At 39.4% G+C, this 27,420-nt stretch overlaps 1 protein-coding gene across 4 annotated transcripts in view; it reads left to right on the top strand.

Annotated features, from left to right (window-relative positions):
- MSRA (methionine sulfoxide reductase A) overlaps positions 1-27,420 on the top strand; it is a 462,376-nt gene that overhangs the window by 27,468 nt on the left and 407,488 nt on the right. The window contains exon 1 of one of the 4 annotated variants that reach the window (XM_060653697.3): positions 17,769-18,199. The exons of the other annotated variants lie outside the window; for them this stretch is intronic. Coding sequence (XP_060509680.1) covers positions 18,187-18,199 — 13 coding nt within the window. The 5' untranslated portion in view covers positions 17,769-18,186. Of the gene's footprint in view, positions 1-17,768; positions 18,200-27,420 lie in introns of those variants that run through there. 4 annotated transcript variants of the gene reach the window in all.

Raw genomic sequence — 27,420 nt, 5'->3', positions numbered from 1 at the left:
AGAGGTTTTTGCCTGCTTTCTCCTCGAGGATTTTGATGGCTTCCTGTCTTACATTGAGGTCTTTCATCCACTTTGAGTTTATTTTTGTGTCTGGTGTAAGAAAGTGGTCCAGGTACATTCTTCTGCATGTCACTGTCCAGTTTTCCCAGCATCACTTGCTGAAAAGACTGTATTCCATTGGATATTCTTTCTGCTTTGTCAAATATTAGTTGCCCATACATTTGTGGGTCCATTTCTGGGTTCTCTATTCTATTCCATTGATCTGAGTGTCTGTTCTTGTGCCAGGAGATTCTTTATCAGGGTGTTTATAGAGCCGCAGTGGTGGCTGCGGTTGTTGGCATTGAGAGTGGCTGCCATCTCTGTGTTCCATTTTTCTTGAGTCCAGTGTCTTTTCCCTGATGTCTCATCACAGGTCCAACAAAGCATATAGCATCGGAAGAGGAGAGGAGGGCCGAGGGATGAAGTGTGGAATCCCAGTACCTAAGAGCAGAGGAAGAAGAGCCACTAGGGAGATCTAGAAAAAATAGTCAGAAAGGAGTACTCATGAAACCAAGAGAGGAGAGAATATCAAGAAGAAAGGGAGAATAGGCTGTAACTATTAGATTTGGTGAGTGTAGAGATGAGAGGCCAGAGGCCAGTGAAATATGGGCTATGTGGTGAGAAAGTGGACACCAGAATAGATTACATTTCTTTCAACAAGCTTGACTGGAAAAGAAGGGAAATAGGGCAATAGTTAATGTTCAAAAAGGATATAGTGTTTAAAGATGGGCGATATTAAAAAAAAAGTGTGTATTTTGAAGGGGGAAGATATGGGAGGATGTTGGAGAAGATAAATCCATTTAAATTTGTACTAATTTTGTCATTTTGCATGTGGATTCTGATCTTCTTTACTACCTGTCCTCTTTTGTGTTTTTAAAATTCATGGTTGTTTTCTTGGTCTGTCTGCCTTCCTTGCTCTCTCCCTGCCTCCATCCTTCCTTTTCCCTCTCTCCTCCTTCCTTCCTCTCCTCCTCTCCCTCCCCCCTTTTGAGATTTCTGACAATTTGTGTATTCGATCCTGTTTCTTACTATCCTGTCCTTCTGGATGTCATCAGTACCACATGGGATCTGGGTATGGCAACTTCTTACTGTACTTTTAGGAGGAGACTCATGTAGCCCTTTTGTCCCCATTCATCCATCCTCAGCAATATGTTAATCCTTCCTAATTATCTTTAAATTGTTACTGCATGATTTCTGTGTCACGGAGTATCTCAGAACATTGTATTCACCCTCAATTTACTAATTTTTCCACTTTCATGCTTAATTCTTTAAAGGTTTTGGGATGTAAGCCTATCTAGTTTCTGTCAAGAATTGTGGCATGGGAGATGAAACACACGAAACAGTTTCTTGATTTAGAGATGGTACAAAGCCAGTGTAGGAAAATTTAGTTACTGCTCCCTAATAAGTATATTGTAACTGGTTTTTAGAGGGGGAGAGGTGAGTGCACTGAAGATGTCTGCAGTTCTGAAACTTCCTTTTTGTTCCTCTGTTCCCTCCCTCCTCCCCCTCCCTACCCTCTTCTCCCTCCCCCTTGTCTCAGCCAATTTGGTACTGAGTGTCTTAAGCCACGTTGGAGATAAGAATGGAAGCTGAAATATGAGAGATTATATGCACGGGCAGTTCACATAGGCATATGCTTGTGAACAAACCTGTTACCCTGGGCAATACATAGAGATGGGGGTAGCTGCTTCATGCTCACACAGGTTTTGCTACCAGGCCTCTTGTCTGGGAGCCATTTCAGTCCCCTTCACGTGGCTCCTGTGAGAGCCTGACTGTCCGCTGTGACTGCCCTGGCTCTGCTGGTTCCTGCAGTGGGGTCTGACCCATCTGGGCTGGGCCTTCCTCCCAGGGCCTCTTCTCTGGAGTGAGGAGCTGTAAACTGTACAAGTCTGGAGCTGACTTAGGACGGCTGACGGAGATGCTGTGAAGCTGCTTCTTTGGAGAAGGTCTGTTTTCACTAGGAGAGGAGGAAATTCCACGCTGAAGGAGGCAGAAATGGCAGGCAGACCTGGTTCCCACTCTGCTTGCTTCTGAGGTCTAACTGCCTTCCCGCCCTTCCTGCGGTGTCACTGTTCAACATTTCTTTGGGCTCCTTGAACCAAAAACCAGGTTCTCTATCTTTCTCTCCCTGTCTCTCTTTTTGTCTCAGCCTGTTCAAGTTGGATGTTGTCACTTGTCACCAACTGATAATAGGTGCCTTTCTTACACTTAACTCCAGATTCGGTTTTAATGGGAAATGAATGAGAGTTGCCTGTTTCAAGACAGTGGCCTCTAGCTAGCCCTTCCCAAGAGCCATAGTTGGAAGGCTCTGGTAGAGCTACATGTGTGTAAACATTTAGACTGTTCCAGTTTTCCCTGTTGTTTTCAAACATCCTGCCACTGGTGGGGATTCCTGCCTAATGCGTCACTGGGAAGCCCACCCCACAGTGGTGCCTGTGGAAGCTGTGGATTTGCTTCTTCATGGCATTGCCCACAGATTGAGCATTTCCCTCCCGGCCGTAGCATGTGACATATTTAGGTTGCCAGAACCACATGAGTGCTAGGACCTCGCTCATCAATATGATTCGGTTACTTCCTTTTTTTTCCCTAGAAAAATAAAACACTCTATTAAAGTAGCATTACTGGGGCACCCTGGGTGTCTCAGTTGGTTAAGTGGCCAGCTCTTGATTTTGGCTCAGGTAATGATCTCATGGTTGTGGGATTAAGCCCCATGTTGGGCTCTGTGCTGGCCGTGGGGCCTGCTTAACATTCTCTCCCTCTTCCTTTGCCCCACCCCTGCTCGTGCTCTTGCACTGTCTCAAAAAAATAAATACATAAAAAAGCATTACCAATGATTGCCATTCTTCCTCACTGCAGGAGGTAACATTTATAGATAGGCAAACTCCCAGTATAAACTAACAGCTTTGTTGTTAAGCCCAACTGTTATCAAGTATTATATCATAAAAGCTTGGCTCTTCCCCTTCACCTCTACTTTAAAGAAAACTTTTTACTAGTCTTCCACATTCAGCATTTCAGAAATTAATGATCACAGAGTTCATGGCCTATACAATGACTCCCATAAGCCATGTAAATCTTTTCTCCAAGGGCCAATCTCCAATGGCCAAACAAGGTGAGAAGTTGTTGTGGCCCAGTGGGATGGCCACTCAGGGTGGGCTCATGAGTTCTGGGTTTTGCCTGTGCTGCTGAGCTCTGAGCAACTTTGTACAATTTACTTATCTCCTCTGGCTTTTTGTTTAATTTTAAAAGAATGCTTGCAAGCCAAGTTCCTATAGGTTCTTTTTCCATTCATGCAATGATTTTAAGTGGTTTCTTCGTATTATGCTTAACACTTCCTCTCTTCCCTTCACAATGAATCTCCTTTCCTCAGAAAGTTAATAACTTGAGCCCTAAGCCCTTCATCTTTCTTGCATTGTTGCACTTGCTTTTTCTTTTTTTCTCCTCTCCTGTTCTTTTTCTCCCTTGAGGAAAAGGCAGAGAAAGAGAAAGAAAATGGAGGCATGCAACATAGATGCAAATATAGTTACAACTTTTCCGGATAGTCTCATTCTCAGTCTGGAGGAAGTTGCTTTGGCAACAGTGAATCTCTCTTTCTCTCTGCCTCTGAACTAAGTTTATCCTTCCTTATTATTATTTCATTTCTATGGAATATGGCTACTTACAGTTTTCTTTTAAATTATAGTTTTCTTCTTGAAATTTCTTAGAGACCATTTTTTTTAAATGTATCTGAATGTTTGAAAGTACAATTGAAGCAAATCCATGGGCTGTTTAAGAGTAGAACCCCACCATGATTTCCCCAATGAGCAAAAATTCTTTCCACCAGACCACATGTGGACCTTGTTCTTTGCAGACTGTTAGCTCATACCAGCCTGCAACTCTGTCTCCTAAAAGTGAAATTTGTGTACAATTTTGACTAGTTTCCTCCTAATTACTGCATACCAGGTCTTGCACACTGGCCATGTAGCAAGCCATTGTCCTATAAACTGTGAGTCAAGAAAGAGAAATGGCAAACAGAATGCACAGGCAGGTTGATGTTGGTGCTGGGGAAATGCTTGGGCAAGATGTCACAACAAAGATTGAAGCAGAAGTAGTTCTGGGGGCAGAAGTAGTCAGGAGAGGGCCTGACACCAGAAGGAGGTAGCAGACCTGGTCAGACCTGCCCACAAGGTCTAGTCTTAGGGAAGTCTCAGATTGCCATCAGGAAGGGGTTGATCAGGAGAGACCCATGCATGGGTGGTCTCTGATCCAGAGACCATACATGGCCAGCCTGGATGAGGTGAAGTGCAGGAGTCCTCCTGTGAAGCTGCTGGCACCCACTTGCCACTTGAGGCCTCCTGCTCTTGGCTTAAGCCCCAGGGCCTAATTAGGGAAGTCCAAAGCCATCCTTAAGATTGGAGTGTGTGTGTGTGTGTGTGTGTGTGTGTGTGTGTGTGTGTGTGTTGTGTGTATAGGATGCTTATGTTCACTTGGTTACCTCCGCCTCTAGGTTCCTGCATCCCCAAACACTCTTTTTTTTTTGCACCGAATTGACCCCTTTAGCATTGTATCGACCAAACCCCCACTCATGATAAAGGTGGGAATGTTCTAGACTCCACTGAAGACTGGGGAGTGACAGAGGAGTGACCGAGTGCATATGGCACAGCACAGAGGTGCGATCCAGCCTTGGATACACCTGATTCCAAGTGCTGCTGGCTGGCCCTCCAGTCGCAGTTCCCTGCAGCCTGTTTCAACGTGCAGGGCGAACCTCGCACCTCTCAGGATCCAACCTCTCACCTATCCCTGTCCTCATTTTTTTGCCCCCACCCCCTTCCTGAGAAAATGTAAATCTTTTCTTACACAGAACAGATTTAGCACTTCTCTTTGACATGGGTTCTAGTTAATACCCATGCTTTAAGGGCCTCACCTTCTATTTTATTTTTAAAAAAATTTTTTTTTCAACGTTTTTTATTTATTTTTGGGACAGAGAGAGACAGAGCTTGAACGGGGGAGGGTCAGAGAGAGAGGGAGACACAGAATCGGAAACAGGCTCCAGGCTCCGAGCCATCAGCCCAGAGCCTGACGCGGGGCTCGAACTCACGGACCGCGAGATCGTGACCTGGCTGAAGTCGGACGCTTAACCGACTGCGCCACCCAGGCGCCCCGCACCTTCTATTTTAAAAACCATAGCAAGTTATTTTCCCAGAGATGGTGGACTTTTCCTACATTGACCTAGGATTACATTTTGTGATGTTGGAGCTTGAATTGGATGCCAAACTAAGTAGGAGAGAGAATGGGGAGACTGAATGGTAATGAGTGATTTGGTTTGGAGGGCTCTTTTTTCTGCTAAGGGGTATGTGTGAGCTCCCTTTGTCTTGTCACGCGTATTACATTTTAGTGGATGATTATGTATGTACGTATGTATTTTTAATGTTTATTTTATTTTTTGAGAGAGAGAGAGAGAGAGCAAGCGAGAGAGAGAGAGCATGTGCACAATGGGGGGAGGGGCAGAGATAGAGGGAGACACAGAATCTGAAGCAGGCTTCAGGCTCCAAGCTGTCAGCACAGAGCCCAACGTGGAATTCAAATCCACAAGCCATGAGATCATGACCTGAGCTGAAGCTGGACGCTTAACTGACTGAGCCACCCAGGCACCCCTGAATGATTTAAAAAGTTAATAATCTCTTAAGGAGTTTATAGTTTTGTCAGGAAGGCAGACATAACATAGATGAGCATAATTAAGCCATGAACTTTGTGGCACTGTTGAGGGGGTGAATTTATCAAGAATTTGGAAACGGTTAACTGAATTTATGTTGTGTACACAGTATTTAAATGAAATTTGGACTCCCATCTAACTTATCACTAATTCAGATACAGTTATTTTTCCAGATTAAAAACAAAAATGTAAAGGCATATTTTCAGAGATTTTTAAAAGGCACCAAAGTTTACTTAATTTCATTTTAGCATCAGCAAATGACAATCCAATTTTAATAGTTATTTTGAATTTAGTACCTCTAAAACTCAGGGTGGTTTTGTTTTCTGGCTAATTATTCTACTGGGGAAACATTGCCAGGTTAGGATAAAATATTGTTTTTGGACATTTTGTTTTGTGACATATTTCCTTGTATTTTAAAAATCTCTTGGGTATTTTAAGGGAAATTTAATCCATCTGCTTTTGATCTAAATGTAATTCACTCAGAATAATGGAAAAATATTTGATATGCAGAGAAATCTATTGATGCTCTTAAAGCTTTTCTCCTGGGGAATAAGAAATCATAGTTTTTCCACGAGTAAATCACAAACTTACAATGTCTAATTTTTCTGCTTATTTAATGAAACCTGAGTTAAGCATCAATTGGGCAGTCCAAATCAGTTTTTAATTTTTTAAAACTTCCTTTTCAAACCATGCATAGGATATTTTCTTCAAGGAGGTTTTCTTTTTCTCTTATCCTGACAGTTTTATCTACTACCCTATTTTTTTTTTCAATGATTTTGGAAGATTTAAGGTAATAAAATGATTTTGATGTCTGTGGATTAATAGTGTCTGCATTTAAGATGTTTCAGACCTGTCAGAAGCCTGGAAATGGCATTTGAATATATTTCTTAATTTTAATTTTAAAACACTTCCTCTGAGATTTAGCTACCAGTCCTAAGGGAATATTTTGAATTTGAAAGAGGAAGTTCAGGCCAAGGTACAGCCAAACTCTGTACTCTTGGAAGACCTGAAATCCAATTACAAATAATAAAAGAGGTCATGATATCACTATTATGGTTTGTAAGTGCCATGTGAAAGAACTCAATGGGGAATTAGATCATAAGAGGGTCTTGGGTGGCCACTAATTGAAGGGCAGGGCCTGGTGTTTTAGCCACTTGGCTGCTCCAACACACTGTTCTTTCCGTATCTGTTTTCAGGGGTGGGGGGTGGGGGCCTTCATCCCACTTTCCAGGACTGACTTCTTCTGACCCCCTAAGGACAGTGGCTCTCACAGCTCTAATCTTCCAAGGGTAGGCTCTGCATCTCTGATTTGGGCCTTGGCCTTTTGCCTTCATATTCCCTTTCTCCACTGGAAGCCAACCTGCCGGAAGTCTGGGCAGGAGCCTCTCTCCTGCTCCACAGCCCTCTGCTGCCCTCTGCTGCCCACAGCAAATGGCAGTAAACCCTCCTGTCTCAGTGGGCCTGTGGGATCTGATGCCTGGGTGGTTGCAGTAGTCTTCTGGCCTCTTTCCTGTAGTTCAGCAAGCAGATCATAGCCAGACAAGTCTTCCTCAAATATCACTTCACATGAGAATCAGCTCAGTTATAGCGATTAGGTGCACAGACTGGATATAGACTGCCTGCGTGAAGCTCCAGCTCTGCCCTTTATTGTCTGTATGACCTTGAGTAAGTTGTGCGACCTTGGGCAAGTTTAGTTGAAGTCTGTATGCCTCAGATTCCTGGCCTGAAAAATGGGTTGATAATGCTCATATGAGGTAAGTATTATTTTATGAGGGATAAATGAAATAAGTGTTTAGAGCAGTGGCACATAGTAAGTTCTAAATAAATATTAGTTATTGTTATACTTATCACCCTGCCCCCCTTTATTTAGGATTTACTGTAGACCAGCATTTCCCAAAATGTGGGGGCCCTAACACAAGACGATATTAGATGGTTCAAGGGTATGGCATTGAATGACATGGACCACAGTGAGAAAACCATTCCTTTTTTTCTAGTGTCTTTCAGCTCTTCTGATTGTATCAAGGTACAAATGTCAGTTTGGTGCTAGAATGCTTTTAATCCTCCAACACTTGTTAGAGGCCTCATGCTTACAGGTTGCTATAAGCATTGACAATTTAATAGCACCCATTTTAACAGTATTTTTTATTTCTGGCAAATGATACTGGTTTTCATTTTACAGTTGTATTATAAAATTTCTTTTATAAAGTTAATAATAAATTATAAAATTTCCTTCAAAAACTAACATAGGTTTTAAAGAAGTTAGTTTAGGGGTGCCTGGCTGGCTCAGTCAGGGGAGCATGTGACTCTTGATCTTGGGGTTGTGAATTCGAGCCCCACATTGAGTGTAGTAGAGATTACTAAAAAAAATAAATAAACTTTAAGAAGAAGTTAGTTAAAAGAATGTTAAGTAAATAATAAATCATGCTATGATTTCAAATATGGCAAAAATCACGAACATGGTGCCTGAAGTTGAGGAAACCCCATGAAAGAGCATATGACTTGGGACTTCGTAGTTGGTCCTCAGCTGGCCTGGGGCCCTTCCTGCTCCCCTTGTGGACCTTCTGCTTTGTCCACACTCTTTTGCTAATTGCTGCCATGTCTTGAGAATTCCTGCCCTTGATTTTTTTCTCAAGAATGCCCCCCAGGTTCTGCTTTTTGGATTTTCAGTCGTCCTTCAAGGCCCCATTAAAAGTAATATCCTCTGTAAGGCCTCCTTGAACCACTGGCTTTAGTCTTCTCTCCTTCCTTCAAACTCTCATTCTTTGTCTGTTCCATTTATTGGTAGTCATTTTTTGGCATATGATATTTGTTATTTCCATTTCCCTGTCCTGTTTCTGCAACTGGAAGAAAAGGACTGGAAGCTCCTTGAGGGTGGGGACAGTGTCTTAGTCATCTTGTATCTCCTTTAGGCTTGATACAGTGCCTTGGATGCAGTAAATGTTGCTTAATGCTCTAATTGTTGTGTGTGCACATTGAGGTGTCATTTATATAGCATAAAATTCACCTGTTCTGGGTGTGCAGTTTGATGATTTTAATACTGTATGCAGTTGTGAAGCCATTGACACAGTCCCATCTAAAACACTAGGATTCCCTCCAAAGTTCTCGCCTGCCTATTTGCAGCCCTCTCCTACCCCAGTCCCAGACAACAAGCAGTCTCCCTTCTCTATATATACTTTTACCCTTTTATCGAAATGGAATCATACAATATGTAGTCTTTTCTGTCTAGCTTCTTTCACTTAGTGCAGTGTTTCTGAGGTTCACCCATGTTGCTGCATGTATTAGTAATCTGTGCCTTTTTGTCCTGTAGCAGCAATAGACTATAATTTGTTTATCCATTTATCATGTTGTGAACTTTGGGACTGTATTGAGTTTTTGGCTATTAAGGATTGTGTTTTGACGAATGTTCACACACAGGTCTTTGTGTAGACATATGTTTTCTCAAAGATAGACTATGGTGAGTATAAGTTGAACTTTTAAAAATCCTGCCAGACTGTTTACCATTCTGTATTCCCACCAGCAGGTGTTATGAGGGTTCCAGTTTCTAGCAGCCTCACCAACACTTTATATTATCTCATTCTTTCCTTTTAGCCTTTTTAGTGGGTGGTGAAGGATGAATCAAGGATGACTCTTGGATTTTCAGGTTGAGCAGCTAAGTGTTTGGTGGTACTATTAAATGGAGGCTGAAAGAGGAATGAAATTTTTTTTTAATATTTTAATTATTTTTGAGAGACAGAGAGCATGAAGGAAAGGGGAAAGGGAAAGGACAGAGAGGGGGACAGAGGATCCAAAGCGGGCTCTGCGCTGACAGCAGTGAGTCTGATGTGGGGCTTAAACCCACGAACGGTGAGATCATGACCTGAGCTGAAGTTGGACACACAACCGACTGAACTACCCAGGTGCCCCCCAGAATGAACTTCTGTGAGAAAATCATGAGTTCTGGTTTGACAAGGTAGATTTTGAGGTATCTATTAATCATTCAAAGGGAATGTTAAGTACGTAGTGGGATGTATGAAGCTACCTGTGTTCATTCTGTTTTCCTGAACTCATTAAATAATGGAATCTGGAATAGTTGCTTCAATTACCTGTACTCTAAACATGTGTTTAATGGTCTGGACAAGTCACATAACTTCTCCTGATGTCAGTTTCTCATCTATAGAGTAAAATAACACCTGTCTTCCTCCAAAGATTGGGTGAGGAGTGAATGAATTAAGGAATGTGAAAGTGCTTATTAGCATAATTATTAATGCATGATTACCTTTTTATTTCATTGCTGTGTTCATTGTGCCTTCTAACCCTACTTTTTGTACATAAGCACGTACTCAGTAAATACTGGCTTAGTAAATCAGTAAATGCAGATAATGACTAAGTGCATAATGGGGAGAAGGAAGAGAGGAGAAAGAAGAAAGAAAGAGGAGACTGAGGAGAGGGAGGCGGGGGAGGAGAGGACAGCAGAAAGAGAGAATGGGTAGGATTTGGATGGGCCTCAGAAGGGATGGTCATCAAAATTCCACATTTGAGCTTTGTGGAAACGCAATGTTCTTTTATTTATGACATCAGGAAGGAACATGAAAGAGTTAGGAATTGGGGAGCTATTTAAATAATAACACTTATTATGTAAAGTGTGGTATTTCTTAAGTGTCTTTATATTAGACTTTAAGCTTCTTGAGGACTGGGGTGATTTCTGATATGCCTCTGGATTTTCTAGAACCTCAGCTTACTGCTTTAAGCATAAATGAACACGTGTAAATGTGTATAAAATGAATGAATAAACCTTTTAAACTTCTCTCTTTGTTCTATCTAAAGTGACATGTATTTGATATTTGGTTGGTCAGTAGATGACCCTTCAGCTTACTTCCTTCTTGTGTTCCTAGGACGTCGTGAGTGTGCTTCTGTCATAGCTGATGGGTGACCTGTAGTTGTAATTACTTGTTTACAAACATGCTCCATGATGGCAGTGGTTCCTTATTCCTGTCATATGCCTGGCATGTGCTGGTTGTTTAGATAATGTTTGAGAGAATTATCCCTGAGTGGATATCAGTATTCAAAACTTAATGAATATCTGGGAAAGAAGACCAGATCCATGCCCTTTGGGGTTTCAGATTATAGACCTAACGATCTAAATCTAAGGAGGGAAAAGAGGGTGGGGAAATGGTTCAATAATTCTATTTTCCCTCATTAAAAAAAAAAAAATCTTAAAAAGTTTATTTAGAGAGAAAGAGACGGAGAGAGAGAGAGAGAATACCAAGCCCCACATGGGGCTTGATCTCACAACTGTGAGATCATGACCTGAGCTGAAATCCAGAGTCACATGCTTAACTGACTGAGCCACCCAGGTGCCCCTATTTTCTCTCATTTCTTCTTTTAAAAAAATGTTTATTTTCGAAGAGAGTGAGAGACACAGTGCGAGCAGGGGAGGGGCAGAGAGGGAAGGAGAGACAGAATCTGAAGCAGGCTTCATGCTCTGAGCTGTCAGCATAAAGCCCAATGCGGGGCTCGAACTTACGAACCGTGAGATCATGACCTCAGCCAAAGTCGTATGCTTGACCGACTGAGCCACCTAAGTGCCCACGCATCATTTTCTGTCTAATGGACGAAGTAGATATATTCTTAGTATGGTTAGGGAGTACCTCCCCACTGCCATCTCACATTTTAGGTGACAATATTAGCTCATGTTGTAAATATTCTGAGAGAGTCACAACCTCAAAAGTTCTTGTTAGTTTAGCTCATTAAGAAGTATTTTTCTGGACTGGCCTAAAACAAAGTATTTTAAACATTATTTAAAAAAAAAAATTTTTTTTTTAACGTTTATTTATTTTTGAGACAGAGAGAGACAGAGCATGAACGGGGGAGGGTCAGAGAGAGGGAGACACAGAATCTGAAACAGGCTCCAGGCTCTGAGCTGTCAGCACAGAGCCCGACGCGGGGCTTGAACTCACGGACCGTGAGATCATGACCTGAGCTGAAGTCGTCCGCTTAACCGACTGAGCCACCCAGGCGCCCCTAAACATTATTTTTTAATAAAAACGTTTGTTAAAATCTGGTATGAACCTCGTACCTATACATCATAAAAAAAGAGCTACTGTGGTTGCTGCAGGTGGTGATGTCCTAGAACCTTGCCTACTTATTCTTTCTTTGTCTAGTTTGAAGGCCCTGCAGCCTCTGGGGAGCTCCAGGGCTCCCTGGAAGAAAGTTTGAAAACCCACAGGTTTACATGAAGTTTGTACATTTTGACCCCCTGTTTCTTCTCTTACTCACATAGACTGTGCTAAGTCAGTAGGAACACTTAACCATGCTACCATCAGCAACCACTAACTTACAGGCTATGTAAAACTTTTAAGAATCAGCCTTTTCTGGTTGTATTTTCTGTCTGAGAGCTTGAATCAAAAGAAGGTTTTGAGGCTCCAATAAATCATAAACAGTACACACTGGGAAGAAAATTCCCCGTGTCTGTGAATTTACCATAGTGAGTTTACATTCTAGGGTCGGTGTCCTGTGTAGGTACAGAGTGTGCCCTGTCCAAATAGGTGGCTGGGAGAGGGAACCACAGAGGGGTGGAAGAGAGACTGGGATTAAAGTGAAGTCAGATCCTGGGTTAGTATTGGGGAGGCCTCCCTAAGCCTGCTGGGCTCAGGGTGCCTGTGAAGAGTTACCCGAGTTGTGGGAAGAGAAGATTTGCTAACATGTAGCCTAGGTGTCCGTCAAAAGTTTGAACTCCCTAGGGCCCGGCAGTTAGGGAAAGAGGACAGAGTGACTGCGTGCTTCAAGGAGGGCCTGGAAATCCAAGAGGGTGCACAGAAGGGAGTATTTGGAGAGGCCAGGAATGCTGGTGTTGACTAAGTATATCCAAGAAGTCAGAACAAAGTAAGGCACTAGAATGTGCTGAGTGGATTCCTGAAGCAGATTCACATGGTCAAGGTTTTAGGTAATGCGTAGTATTTTTTTATAAGAAGGACTTTGGTAGGCTTACCTTGGGCTGTAATCATTCACAACAATGAAAAATACTGGAGAGATGGATTGCAACTTTATTTTTATTGAGATATAATTCATGTACCATAAAATTCATCTTTTCATAGTAAACAGTTGAACAGTTTTTAGTATATTTACGAAGCTGTGCAACCATCACTACTAGTTCTAGAACATTTTCATCACGCCAGAAGGAAACCCCGTACCCAGGAGCCCCTCCCCATTCTTCTCTCTGCCCTGGCATCCACTAGTCTGTTTTCTGCGCCTATGGGTCTGTCTATTCTGGACCTTTCATATAAATAGGAATATACAATATGTGGCTTTTGTGTCTGGCTTCTTTCACTTAGCATGTTTTTTTTCAGAGATTCACCCATGTTAAAGCATTGTATCAGTGTTTAATCCCTTTTTATGGCTGAATAATATTCCATTGCATGTTTACACCACTTTTTGTTTACCTGTTCAACTGTTGATGGATATTTGGGTCACTTTCACTTTTTGGCTGCTATAAATAACACTGTTAGGAACATTTGTGTACAAGTTTTTGATCCACTTTGACAATCTCTGTCTTACTAGGCACATTTAGACCATTGATGTTCAAGATGATTATTGATATGGTTGGATAACTACCATATTCATTACTGTTTTCTATTTGTTGCCATTGTATATTTGTTCCTATTTTTGTCTTCTACTTTTTTCTGCCTTTTGTGGTTTTGAGAATTTTATATGAACTCATTTTTTCTCTTTTCTCAGTATATCAGTTACAGTTTTTTAAAAGACTTTTTTTAGGGGCGCCTAGGTAGCTTAGTTGGTTAAGTTCCAACTTCGGCTCAGGTTATGATCTCATGGTTTGCAAGTTCAAGCCCTGCATCAGGCTCTGTGCTGACAGCTCAGAGTCTGGAGCCTGCTTTGGATTCTGTGTCTCCTCTCCCTGCCCTTCCCTCACTCACACTCTATGTCTCTCTCTCTCTCTCTAAAAAATAAATAAGCATTAAAAATATAGAAAAAACCTTTGTTTAGTGATTGCCTTAGAGTTTACAGTATACATTTACAACGAATCCAAATCCACTTCCACCTAACACTGTACTACTTTAGGGGGTGTCTTATAATAACAAAATAATCCTGATAACTCTCTTCCACCCTCAAATCATCACTGTCTTTCATTTCACTTATAAATAAGCATATACTTGTACACACAGACATAGACATACACACATATGTATAGACATAAGCATAAATAAGTACATTGCTGTTATCTTGAACAAACTCTTATCTGTTAGATCAATTAAAAATAAGAAAAATAAAAGTTCTTATTTTACTTTCACTTTTTCCATCTTCAGTGCTCTTCCTTTATGTAAATACAGCTTTCTAATCGTGAAAAGGTATTAGGTTATTTACCATAAAAGGTAAAAGGTAGTATCATCTCAATAGACACACATGCTTTCTGTGTGTCTATTGAGATGATTGAGTAGTTTCTGTCCCTTCTTTTATTAATATGCTATAGTACATTGATTTTTTTCTGTGTTGAACCAACCTTATATTTCTGGGTTAAATCCCACTTGGTCATAGTTTATAATCCTTTGTATATGTTGCCAGATTCAGTTTGGTAGTATTTTGTTGAGAATTTTTGCATCTATATCCATAAGAGATATTGCTCTGTAGTTTTCCTGTAATATCTTTGTCTGATTTTAAAAAAATAGTTTTTTCTATTCTCAATTTCCCTTATTTCCACTCTAGTCTTTATTATTTTTCATTGGTTATTTAGGAGCATTTTTCCCCTTGTATTTGTGATTTTCCCAATCTTTTTATCTTGTTATTGATTTCTACTTTTCTTCCATTGTGGTTGAAGAAATACTTTGTATGATTTGAATCCTTTTAAGTTTATTGAGGCTTGTTTTATGGTTTAATATATTGTCTGTCTTCGAGAATGGTCCATGTGCACTTGAGAAGAATTGCATTCTGCTGTTGTTGAGTGGATTATTCTATAGTTGTCTCTTTGGTCTAGTTGCTTTACGGTGTTGTTCAAGTCTTCTGTTCCTTGCTGATTGTCTATATTGTTGTTCTATTATTGAAAGTAGAGTCTTGAAGTTACCACCTATTATTGAAGAATTGTCTATTTGTTGAATTGTCTGTTTCTTCCTTCAATTATTTTGTATTTTATTTATATATTTTAGAGCTCTTTTGTCGTGTATATATGTTTATAATGATTGCATCTTCTTGATAAATTGGCCCTTTTATGACTAAAAAAGATTTTTATTTGTCTTTATTTAAAATTTTTTTAAATGTGTATTTATTTTTGAGAAAGAGAGACACAGAGTGTGAGTGTGGAAGGAGCAGAGAGAGAAGGAAACACAGAATCTGAAGCAGGCTCCAGGCTCTGAGCTGTCAGTACAGAGCCTGATGTGGGGCTTGAACTCACAAACTGCGAGATCATGAGCCGAGTGAAAGTTGGATGCTTTACCAACTGTGCCACCTAGGCACCCCTATTTGTCTTTAGTAACAATTTTTTTCTTAAAATTTATTTTGTCTGATATTAATATAACCATTTCAGCTTTCTTTTGGTTGATGTTTGCATGGTGTATATTTTTTCATTCTTTTACTTTCAACCTCTTTGTGTCTTTGAATCTAAAGTGTGTCTCTTGTAGACAGCACATAGTTGGATTATGTATTTTAAATCCATTCTTCCAGTCTCTGTCTTTTAATTTGAGTCTTTAGTTCATTTAAGTTTAATGTAAATATTGATGAGACTGTATTTATTTTTGCCATTTTGCTGTTTTCTGTATGTCTTTGTCTTTTTTGTCCCTCTCTCTTCCATTACAGTCTTATTTTGTGTTAGATATTTTTGTATGATAACTTTATAATTCCCCTATTTTCTTTGTGGTTGCTCTTAAGTTTGTGTCTTTTTTTAAGTTTATTTATTTATTTTGAGAGAGAGAGAGAGAGAGAGAGAGAGAGAGAGGAGAGAGAATGAGTGGAAGAGGGGCAGAGAGAGAGAGGGAGAGAGAGAATTCCAAGCAGGCTCCACACTGTCAGTCCAAAACAGGAGTCCAACACAGGTCTTGATCCCATGAACTGTGTGATCATTAACTGAGCCAATGACAAGAGTTGGATGCTTAACCAACTGAGCCCCCCAGGCTCAGCCCCTGAGCCCCAGCCCCTCTTGAGTATTCCTTATAGGGAAGATCTACTAGCAATAAGTGTTCTGGTTTTGTTTATCTAGGGATGTCTTAGGGTGTCTGATTTTTGAAGGAGATTTTTGCTGATGTAGAATTCTTGGTGGATGGTTTTTTTCTTTCAGCACTTTGAATATGTCATCCCACTGCTTTCTGGCCTCCATGGCTTCCGGTGAGCAATCGGCTGTTAATCTTCTTAAGGTCCCTGATATGTGAGGAGTCACTTTTCTCTTGCTGCTTTTAAGACTCTTTCTTCATCTTTCATTTGTAATCAAACTGTTTATTATAAATTGCAAATCCACCGTCATCCTGCTCATGTTTCATCACTCTTATTTGGAAGGATTGCACAGAACACTTGTTAGTGCTTTAATTCAACACTTACAATATCTTGTGGCATTTCTCTGATCTATCAATTTGTGATTTAGTAATATGTGATTTTGTTTTTCATGATCATATATCATAGTTTTATGGAACTTTAGAATAATATTTATGCGATCCATAGCCATAATTTATTCTCCTTATAGATTCATTGAGCACCTGCATAATATGGAAGCCTTATGCAAGACTTTCAGTTTTCTTGGATTAGTGACACAGCATGGCACAGCCTGAGAATGACACATCTGGTTGATAAAAGACATACTCAACTAAGTCCTGTACAATTAGAATGAAGGTGTATTGGGTTTAGACAGAATATTTTGGGACCACAGAAGAGGAAGTTACTGATTTTTATATTTGCTAGATGAGCAAACTGAGGAATGTATAGATTAAGCAATTTGGGACCTTGAGGTTAAATACCTTAGAGCCAAGGACTAGAACTTGCTGTTCTGGGCTCTTTCTATGAAACCATGGGGATTCTAGAGTATAGCTACCCTGTACTTTCAAGCATCAAAGGTCACAATGATATCTTAAATGAAATAGCAGAAAATGGTTTATCAGAAGTCAATGCTGTTGGTGCGAGGACTTGGGTACCATACCGTGGCTTCTTGTTTTTGCATGTATTAACTGAGCTGCAGAGGATGAGGCTTTAAAAGATGTGCATGCTATAAATAAAAATAAACAGTATTTATTTATACTTATTAAATTGTAGTGGTATGAATTTAGTAAACAAGTGACTGTGTTGAAACTTGAGGTTCAAAATATGAAAATATACTTAATTTTACTAAATCCACCCCTGAGTTTGTTCTTTCCCTTTTAATTGATATTTATGTTTTGCAAAGAATTCTCTCTCCCCCTTCATATCCAGGAAAATTTTGCATGGGTACAGCTTACATTAGAATTTCCTTAATAATAGGATTCACTGTTCAATCAGAGCTATGTTCTTTTCCCATAGGGTAAAGCATGACTTATTTGGGCATACAGTTTTAATTTTAATCTGCATGCCTCCTTTTCTATCCTCCCATGATTCTTTGCAGCAGGGCAAGGAAAAGCAAGTCTTATAAAAAGAAATACAGTATGTGGTGCTTATTAAAGTTACATACATCTCTTCTCACAGGAGAATTTTGATTTACTGCAGGTTGTGCATATGTCGCATATGGACATTTCTAGGGAACAGATTCCTTATCGCTGAACAGTGAATGGCTTCTAGTACTCCATTATTGCTCCGGGAACATGTTAGTAATGATTATGAAAGGTAGGATACCATGAAATCTGTAAGGTGATTTGGCAGAAGTCGATGCTGTTGGTGCCAGGATTTGGGTACCGTACCACAGTTTCCTGTTTTCAAATGTATTAATTGATCCGCAAAGGACATCTTTTGGAGACAAGGATTCAGACAGACTGGCACAGGCTGGACCTCCGCCAAGACTGCTCGGAAGGTTGCCATACTGGGAGCAAAAGAGTGAGAGAGAAAGAGAGAGAGAGGGAGAGGGAGAGAGAGAGAGGCAGAGGGAGAGCTGAGGAAAGAAAAAAAGGCAAGACTTGGCACAGCTCAGTCAAATCAGCTTCTTTTGTCTGCTTTCTCGGCTTGAGCTTCAGGAAAGAAAACCGTCCTGGGGTACAGAAAAACTCAGAACTTTTTGGTTTTCAAACTTAGAAGGCTTTTTAAGTCTCTTGGGCTATTTGAAAGTGTTGGTACATAACAATGACGTTTAGTCACCAGTATTAAGGGAAATAAAAGCCTTTTTCAAAATGAAGCTTCCACAGTGTCCATGCATTTGGGAAATACTGTATTTGATTTTTTGCATGTATGATTATATCATGAGAGACAGGATTAATATAGAAGATGGCAAGGCAAATTTCTAATTAGAGAGAATATTAATTTTCTACAAAATAAAGTTTGTTCATCAGTACAAACCTGCTTTCAAATCAAATCAGACATCCTTCGGAATGTGTTCAGAACGTAAGTTTTTAGATTTTATTTTATTTTATTTTTTCCCATTTGTAGACATTCACGTTTCAAGGAGCCTTTCTAAGATTTTATGCAACCCAGCCAGGAAGTCAGAGTAAAAGTTGTTTTATCCATGTGTTTAAGAAAACGTTTTCTTAAAGCAACAGCTTTTATTTCTGCTGCTTCATGCTGTCCTAAACTACATCCCCCAGCAAATGAGTGACAACACTGAAGACCAGAAAGGCAAGCTGAAGACACCAGACTTCGTTTGAAGGGCAAACAAGAAATGTGAGCTTGGTCATTATTTTTGTGTGTGTCTTTGCTCTGAACCAGTTTTTGGAGGTGGGTGGGGAGGTGGGTGGGGAGGTGTCTATGTCTAAAAGATGTGTGCGATTAGGGAATTCTCATTGTGAGAAGAAAATGATAAAAGGTAATTTTTATGATGTTGGCAGAAATGGCTGGGAATGGTAGAGAATAGAAATTTAATCTTTTAGATAAGAAGTAGCAAGCTGTGTTTGCAATACTTGGAGAAAAATTCCATTATTTTTAGTTGATTAGATTGTATAATTAAACGATTACTGTAGCTTGGCTTTCTCAAAATGTTTTAAGTAGAAGGAAAATCTAGAAAGTTCATGGATTTGCTTTTCAGTACTACCCAGTATTTTACTTAGATGTACACTTTGTATCTAATTTCTTAATAATAAAGTTTCTATTAGGCCTGCTTATGGTTGGATTGTGATAGTTCTGCTCTTAAAAATCAGCATTATTGTAGGAGAGGGTAACTGTAAGGCATGTATTTTTGTGGACCACCCTCATTGTCAGTAAGTAATCTGTTTCTAAAGAAGAGAGTTTGAGTTATAGCATTAGGTTATAACTTACTGTGATAATATGTGTTTTTTATTTTATATACTAAAAGAATACAGGGAAATCGTATATTCACATAAGTACTAACCATTTTGGGTAATATAAAAGACTGCTCCATGATCTTTCCTTTTGTTTTGAGTATGTAATCATGGATTTCTTAATCCTTTCACAATTTTTTTTTTTTTTGTTTATAGCTTTATATTACCGCGCGCCTTAAATGATCAATTGTTTGAAGTGTTTTTTATGGTATTATAATGACACACATCAGCAATTCTGAGAATGGCATTTAATATACAAATACGAGTTAAAAATATGTGAAATCTAATACAGGTGTTTGCAGAGTTGAGCTTAAGTATTTCCTTCAACTTTTTTACTAATCAACATTTTGATCTCCAATAAAATGAAATCACTTAATGTTCACGTGGGTTGCCAAAGTGACAACCTTTGTTTTATAAGCTTCTTTATACACCACCTCGCTGATATTCCTAAAATGGACGCCAAGACATAAAAGACATGCTGATAGGCACTGGAAAGGAGATGCTTGCATGGCTACAGTCTTCTTGTTGAACTGCTCACGGGATCATTCACGCCTATGCTAGCAACCAACAATATATGACACAAAAAGAAAGTTCAGCAAATAAGTTTAAATTAGAGCTACGTTTTCATTCTGACCGTCTTATTACCGATTTATATTTACTTTCATTTACCTTTTAAACCTTTAACATAACCCCGTGTCATTTTTAGGTTGCCTAAATATGTGACTTCTTTAGTTTCTCTAAGACCATCTCCCTTAAAGTTAAAAGGATCATTTGCTAGCTTATTTCATAACTTCTTTGCAGCGAACTCAGTGAGAATAAACTGATCTTCAATACAGGCTATTTTATGTCCATTTTTTTCTGACAGGATAATAAAAAATAAGTGAATTAGAAAACAGAGATCTCAGAACATACCTTAAGAAATATTAAATTTTTTGATACTGCTAAAGCTCCATTTATGGTGTTTAGTAGACTTAAGATTTGATAATAAATATTAGCTGTTACACCCAGTAAAAGTTTCTGACTAATATATTCTCTCCGGCCTACTTGTTACATATCTTAAAATGAAAAAAATCCCATATTAAAATGTCCCTTGTTGACTGAGTGTCACAGACACTCCTTTGTACAACCTTTTGAAAAGTTAGGTTTAAAATTATTGATTACATTTTCAAACACATACATTTAGACTTAACTTAGGCACTTTGCTTTGCTTCTAAACCTTTTATTTTACAAACACACTGACATTTAGGCTGTGAATTATTTCCATATCAGTATTAATATTTCAGATCTTATTTTAAAGTGTGTAAATACTAGTAGTACGATTGTAAACGAACTCTATCTCAGCGTATATCACCGTGGTTTGAATTATATATTTTGAAGTAGAATTATTAAGATAGAAATGGATTAATATTTAACTGCTGCTTGATGCCTATTATTTAGTCCCATTTAGGTATGTATACCTGAACATGCAAGCACGTAATTCTGTAAACTAATGGAAACCTCTTAGGGGGACTTCGTCCAGGGTTTTATAATTATTCAGTCATTTCTTCATTCATTGAACAAATGTTGATTGAGTACCCACTTAAGCATGCTAATATTTTATTGACGAAGTTATTTTGGGTGACAGGGAAGGATACCACATGCATAGATGGAAGAGAGAATAGATTTAAGGTAGAAGTACAAAAGCTTAGAAAAGAGCAGCACTGTAATGAGATTTATTTCAGCAGATTAAAGTATGTTAACTTTTATTGCACAATGTACGTATTCTAGAGTGTTGTTTTGAAAACTCAGGAGATTAGTTGTAGTCCATACAGCTATAGGAACTTTGTTTTACCATTATTTAGGTTGCCGTATCTTATTCGCCAGAAAGCTTCAGTTGTTCAAGTCTTCTGATGGACATGTACAAAAAGCAATTCAAATGTTTTGAGAAAGAAATTAAATAGGGAAGATTGAACCACTGCTCACGTGCTAGATTTTACAGGTATCAAAATAGATGTCATTGAACCTTTGAAGATATGGCTGCAACATGAAACAGTGGCCTGTTTATGAGGGATTTTTTTTCCTTTTTTTTTTTTCCTGACAAAGAGAAGAAGAGGTCAACCTCACATCAGTAGCCCTTAGGAAGTAAGTTTGCTGGGGGGTGGTGTATTTTAAGTGCACCAATCAACCCACTCTCCGTGCTGTCTGGTGTTTTGTTTTGTTTCCTTAGTTTTGTTCACTAACATAAAGACTCATAGGCATAATACATCTCTTGACTCTAGACATTAGTGAGCATTTAACTTAGTGGGCTAACTTTATTCCATGTGGTTGTTCTTTCATCTGAAAAGAAGGTTCATATTCTTTTTCTTAAAATTTTTTAATGTTTATTTATTTTTGAGAGAGAGAGAGAGAGAGAGAAAATGCAAGTGGGGGAGGGGCAGAGAGAGAGGGAGAGACAGAATCTGAATCAGGCTCCAGGCTCTGAGCTGTCAGCACAGAGCCCGACGTGGGGCTTGAACTCACAAGCTATGAGATCATGACCTGAGCCAAAGTCGGACGCTTAACTGACTGAGCCACCCATGCGTCTGTAGAGGGTTCATATTCTTAAGAGGAAATAAGTCACATGAACCAGAGAGGTGAGCTTGGAGGTTTCTCTGATGGCCAAGACCTGTGTCAGGGCTGGTGGCAGATAGAATGAGACGAGAAATGTTTCAGCTGCAGGTATGCGCTGCTGAGATACTCAACAAATATTCCCAGAGGGCCTGCTGTGTGCCAGGCCCCATGCGGGATGTAGGGGAGACAGAGTTATAATTTCTGCCCATTAGGAATTCAGAGTTGCAGCGAGAGGAAGGATAAGAATAACCAATGTGTATTTCTCTACAGTTTGCCAGTGCTTTCACCTGCATCTCATTAATTCCAGCAACAGTGCCTCACACTGGTACATTCACATTGGGTGAATCCACCCAATAAGGATTCATTGAAGGAATAAACCAAGTTGTGAGGCAGATTATTATCTTCTTGAGTCTTATTTGATTGAGAAAACTTTTCCCCTAATGGTTGAGGAACAGAAAGTACTATGTTTACTTTTAATCTGAGTCTGTGTTGCTGGTTATGAGTGTAGAGGGAGTAACATGTAGGGCCACATTCTTTGTCACCAAGTTAGAATCCCCTGAGGTAACCATTGGAGACAATATAAAATAAGGACTTGACTGGTATACAATGGCGCCAACTGCTCATTCCTCCCATGCCAACCCTTTATTGTTTTGCATTCTCCCTCTCCTCATTTCTCCAAAGGATCCCAGAGCTGTTGGCATTGGTGGTGTGGCCTAGGCCAACTGATTGTCTAACAAGTTGAAAGTCTTCCTTATGTGCTCCTGTGGGAAGAAGGCTGAGGGGATCGTGGTGAGAGAAAATTGTGGAGAGCTGAGGGTGCTGCTCAATAGCTGGTTTAGTCCTGCCAATAACTTCTCTGAGAGTGTGAGAGTTGATGTGGGATCTTGAGGCTAGACTGGACTATCCAAAACAGTCAACACTGAGAGTGTGATAAGACGTTATGAAGGTTTGCTCTGGCCAGTTCAAAGGTCTCTCTGTAGAGGTGTTTTGAGGCCCAGGAGAGGGCGGGGCAGAGTCAGGACTGTTGTGTATAGTTATGAGGGGGTTGAAATTCAGGCCCAACTTTCCTGCTTTAGGAAGGTACAAAGTCACCCCAGATGAAGTGGTGGCACTGAAGAGAGAGAGAGCATGGGGGGTGAATCCAGGCTTGGAATCAGGACAGCAAGAACCAAAGAAAGTCTAGGGGTCTGGGGCAAAGGAGGGCAGCATTCCAGTGTTTGCCTGTAGGATCAGGTCAGATAGGAGATGTGATCAGCAGGGTTCCAGAGAACATAGTGAACATAGTGAATGGATATGTAGAAATTCTGGTAAGGTGAAAAAAAGGTTCAGAAAATACTGAAGTTAGGAATTTATTCTGAGACCAAGCAGGTCATGAGTAATAGCACCAACTACAAGGCTTGACTTAATTTGGTCATTGGTTGTGCCAAGGTTATTTTATTTTCCTAAAAGCAATTGTAGAAAAGGAAAGAAGTTACCTGTTTGTGTTCTGTATTTCACAATGTTCTAATAATTAAAATTTTCTTTTCTGTTTTATAGTTAAGAATCTCTTGCTTCAGTATAATTATAATGCCTCTAATGTATGGATCTTGAGGTTTTGTGGAAAATATGGTATTAAAGTTTGGGGTTTTGTTTTTTGTTTTTTTGTTTTTTTGAGAGAGTGAGCGAGCGAGCAGGAGAGGGGCAGAGGAAGAGGGAGAGAGAATCTTTTTTTTTTTTTAATTTTTTTTTTAACTTTTATTTATTTTTGAAGGAGAGAGAGACAGAGTGTGAGCAGGAGACAGAGAAGGGCAGAGAGGGAGACACAGAATCCAAAGCAGGCTCCAGGCTCTGACCTGTCAGCACAGAGCCTGACGTGGGACTTGAATTCACAAACTGTGAGATCATGACTTGAGCTGAAGTCAGACACTTAACTGATTGAGCCACCCAGGCGCCCCGAGGGAGAGAAAATCTTAAGCAAGCTCCACACCCTGCACAGAGCCCAATGTGGGGCTCAATCTCCTGACCTGGAGATCATGACCTGAGCTGAAATCAAGAGTTGGCTTCCTAACCAACTAAGCCATCCAGGTGCCTGTAAAGTGTGGGTTTTGAAGAGTTAGCCCCTGTGTAGTGATGCCATCCTTTTCATTTCAGATGCCTAGTGACATTCATATCTCCTTTTTTGCTAAGCACTGTAAGTTACTTTCCCTTACTTAGAAAGGTTGAATTGTTCCCCGGGACTCAGGAATGCTTTATCCTGGTCCTTTGAAACAAATAGTCCTCCATCATGATGGGTTAGAGGAAATGGGTTTCAGAGTCTCACCAACCTCAGTTTGAATTTTGACTCCATTTTTTACTTGTTGAACTTTGGTCAAGTTATGTAAACCCAGTTTCTTCATGTGGAAAGCAGAGATCATGCTATCTTCCTCCAAGTTTGTTGGGAAGAGACATAAGGAAATATATGCAAAGCTCTTAGTGTACTCCATGATCCAAAGTAAGTGCTCAATAAATGATAGATACTGTTCTTTTTTTAGTTAAAATTTAACAAAACCTGTAGTAAAAATACGTAACATAAACTTTACCATCTTAATCATTTTTCAGTGCACAGTTCGGTGGCATTGAGCATATTCACACTGTCGTGCAGTCATCACCACCATCCATCCATAGAACTCTTTTCATCTTGTGAAACTGAAACTCTGTACCCATTAAACAGCAGCTTCTATTCCCCCTCCCCCTAGTCCCTGTCAGCCACCATCCTACTTTCTGTCTCTATGAATTTGACTGCTCTGGGTACTTGATGTAAGTGGAACCATATAGTATTTGTCCTTTTGTGACTGGGTGTTTTACTCAGCCATGATATAGTCTGTGTCAACATTTCCTCACTTTTTAAGGCTGAATGATACTCTGTTATATATATATGTAAAATCATGTTTTATTTACCTGTTATTCTGTCCATGGACACTTGGGTTGTTTCTACCTTTGGCTGTTGTGAATGATGCTGCTTTGAGCATGGGTGTGCACATAATCTGTATGAGTCTTTGCTTTCTGTTCTTTTGGGTCTGTACCCCAGAGTGGGATTGCTGGATCAATAGGCAGTATTAGCACTCATCATAGGATACATTTTTGAAAAAGTTGTAAACTACAATGATATGAGTTGAATTTGACTTTTCAGTATAGATAATGATAGAAGGTTATAGACTTGACTATGAGCTCATAATGTCTACCTTTTTTTTTTTTTGTAGAAATAACCCAAATATTACATTCATCATCTTTAAATTATTTTACAGTATAGAATTTTTCATGGTATGTTAATCAGGGCAATATTCTAATTACTCACATAAAATAGTATTTATACAATGTCATGGGATGTAATAGTCATATTTCATTTTTAATACAAAGTTGTTTCTTAGCCTTCTTACCATTTCTGTTTAGAAAACTTCCTTTTGCCATTCTAACAGGGTCAGTCTGCTGGTAACAAGTCTTTTAGTTTTCCTTCAGCTGAGAATGTCTTGATTTCCCTTTTTCCTGGAGGATATTTTTGTTGGATATAGAATTCCAGGCTGATAGTTCCTTTTTTTTTTTTTTTTTTTTTTTTTTTTTTAAGCACTTGAAAAATGTGCCATTTCCTTCTGCCTCTGTGGTTTCTGGTGAGAAATCTGCAGTTATTCAAATTGTTTTTCCATTCTAGGTAAGATGATGTCTCTCCCCCACTACTTTCTTTTTTATTATTTAAATTTATTTATTTAAATTCAAGTTAGCATACAGTGCAGTATTGGTTTCAGGAGTAAAACCCAGTTATTCATCACTTACATATAACACCCAGTGCTCATCCCAGCAAGTGCCCTCCTTAACACCCATCACCCATTTAGCCCATCCCCACAACCACCTCCCCTCCAGCAACTCTCAGTTTGTTCTCTGTATTTAAGAGTCTCTTATGGTTTGTTTCCCTCTCTGTTTCTATATTATTTTTCCTTCCCTTCTACATATGAGTGAAATCATATAATTTGTTTTTCTTTGACTGACTGACTTATTTCACTTAGCATAATACCACACTCTAGTTCCATCCATGTTGTTGCAAATGGCAAGATTTCATTCTTTTTGATGGCTGAGTAGTATTCAATTGTATATATAAATACACCATATCTTTTTTATCCATTTGTCAGTTGATGGACATTTGGGCTTTAACCACACTTTGGTTGTTGTCAGTAGTGCTGCTACAAACATTGGGGTGCATGTGCCCCTTTGAATCAGCACTCCTGTATCCTTTGGATAAATACCTAGTAGTGCAATTGCTGGGTTGTAGTGTAGTTCTATTTTTAATTCTTATGAGGAACCTCCATACTGTTTTCCATAGTGGCTGCACCAGTTTGCATTCCCACCAACAATTCAAAAGGATTCCCTTTTCTCTGCATCCTTGCCAACATCTCTTGTTTCCTGAGTTATTAATTTTAGCCATTCTGACAGGTGTGATGTGATATCTCATTGTGGTTTTGATTTACCTTTCCCTCATGATAAGCGATATTGAGCATCTTTTCATGTGTCTTTTAGCCATCTGGATGTCTTCTTTGGAAAAGTATCTATTCATGTCTTTTGCCCATTTCTTCACTGTATTATTTGTTTTTTGGGTGTTGAGTTTGATAAGTTCCTTATAGATTTTGGATACTAACCCTTTATCTGATATATCATTTGTAAATATCTTCTCCCATTCCATTGGTTGCCTTTTAATTTTGCTGATTGTTCCCTTTGCTATGCAAAAACTTTTTATCTTGAGGTGCCTGGGTGGCTCAGGTGGTTAAGTGTCTCACTCTTGGCTTTTGGCTCAGGTCACAATCTCACGGTTCGTGAGTTCAAGCCCCATGTCGGGCTCTGTACTGATAGCACGGAGTCTGCTTGGGATTCTCTCTGTCCCTCTCTCTCCGCCATTCCACTCCCTCATAAATGTAAATAAATAAACATTTTAAAATAGAAACTTTTTATCTTGACAAGGTCCCAATAGTTATTTTTTCCTTTATTTCCCTTGCCTTCAGAAACAAGTCTAGTAAGAAGTTACTGTGGCCAAGGTGAAAGAGGATGCTGCCTGTTTTCTTCTTTAGGATTTTGATGGTTTCCTGTCTCACACTTAGATCTTTCATCCATTTTGAATTTATTTTTGTGTATGGTGTAAGGAAGTGGTCCAGTTTCATTCTTCTGCATGTCGCTGTCCAGTTTTCCCAGCACCATTTGCTGAAGAGATGGCCTTTTTCCATCGAATACTCTGTCAGGGGTTCTTTATTCTGTTCCATTGATCTATGTGTCTGTTTTTGTGCCAGTATCATACTGTCTTGATGATTACAGCTTTGTAATGCAGCTTGAAGTATGGAATTGTGATCCCTTCAGCTTTGGTTTTCCTTTCAACTTTGCTTTGGCTAATTGGGGTCTTTTCTGGTTCCATACATATTTTAGGATTATTTGTTCTAGCTCTGTGAATAATGCTGGTGTTATTTTGATAGGGATTGCATTGAATGTGTAGATTGCTTTGGGTACCATAGACATTTTAACTATATTTGGTCTTCCAACCCATGAGCATGGAATGTTTCTCCATTTCTTTTTGTCTTCGATTTCTTTCATAAGCTTTCTATAGTTTTCAGCATACAGATCTGTTATCTCTTTAGGTTTAATCCTAGGTATCTTATGGTTTTTGGTGCAATTGTAAATGGGATCAATTCCTTGATTTCTTTTTCAACTGCTGCATTATTAGTGTATAGAAATGCAACTGATTTCTGTACA

Source organism: Panthera onca, chromosome B1 (assembly GCF_046562875.1).
Source record: "Panthera onca isolate mPanOnc1 chromosome B1, mPanOnc1 haplotype 2, whole genome shotgun sequence".
Lineage (NCBI taxonomy): Eukaryota > Metazoa > Chordata > Mammalia > Carnivora > Felidae > Panthera > Panthera onca.
The sequence above is the reverse complement of the archived record's forward strand: the minus strand, read 5'-3'. Positions and strand labels throughout refer to the sequence as shown.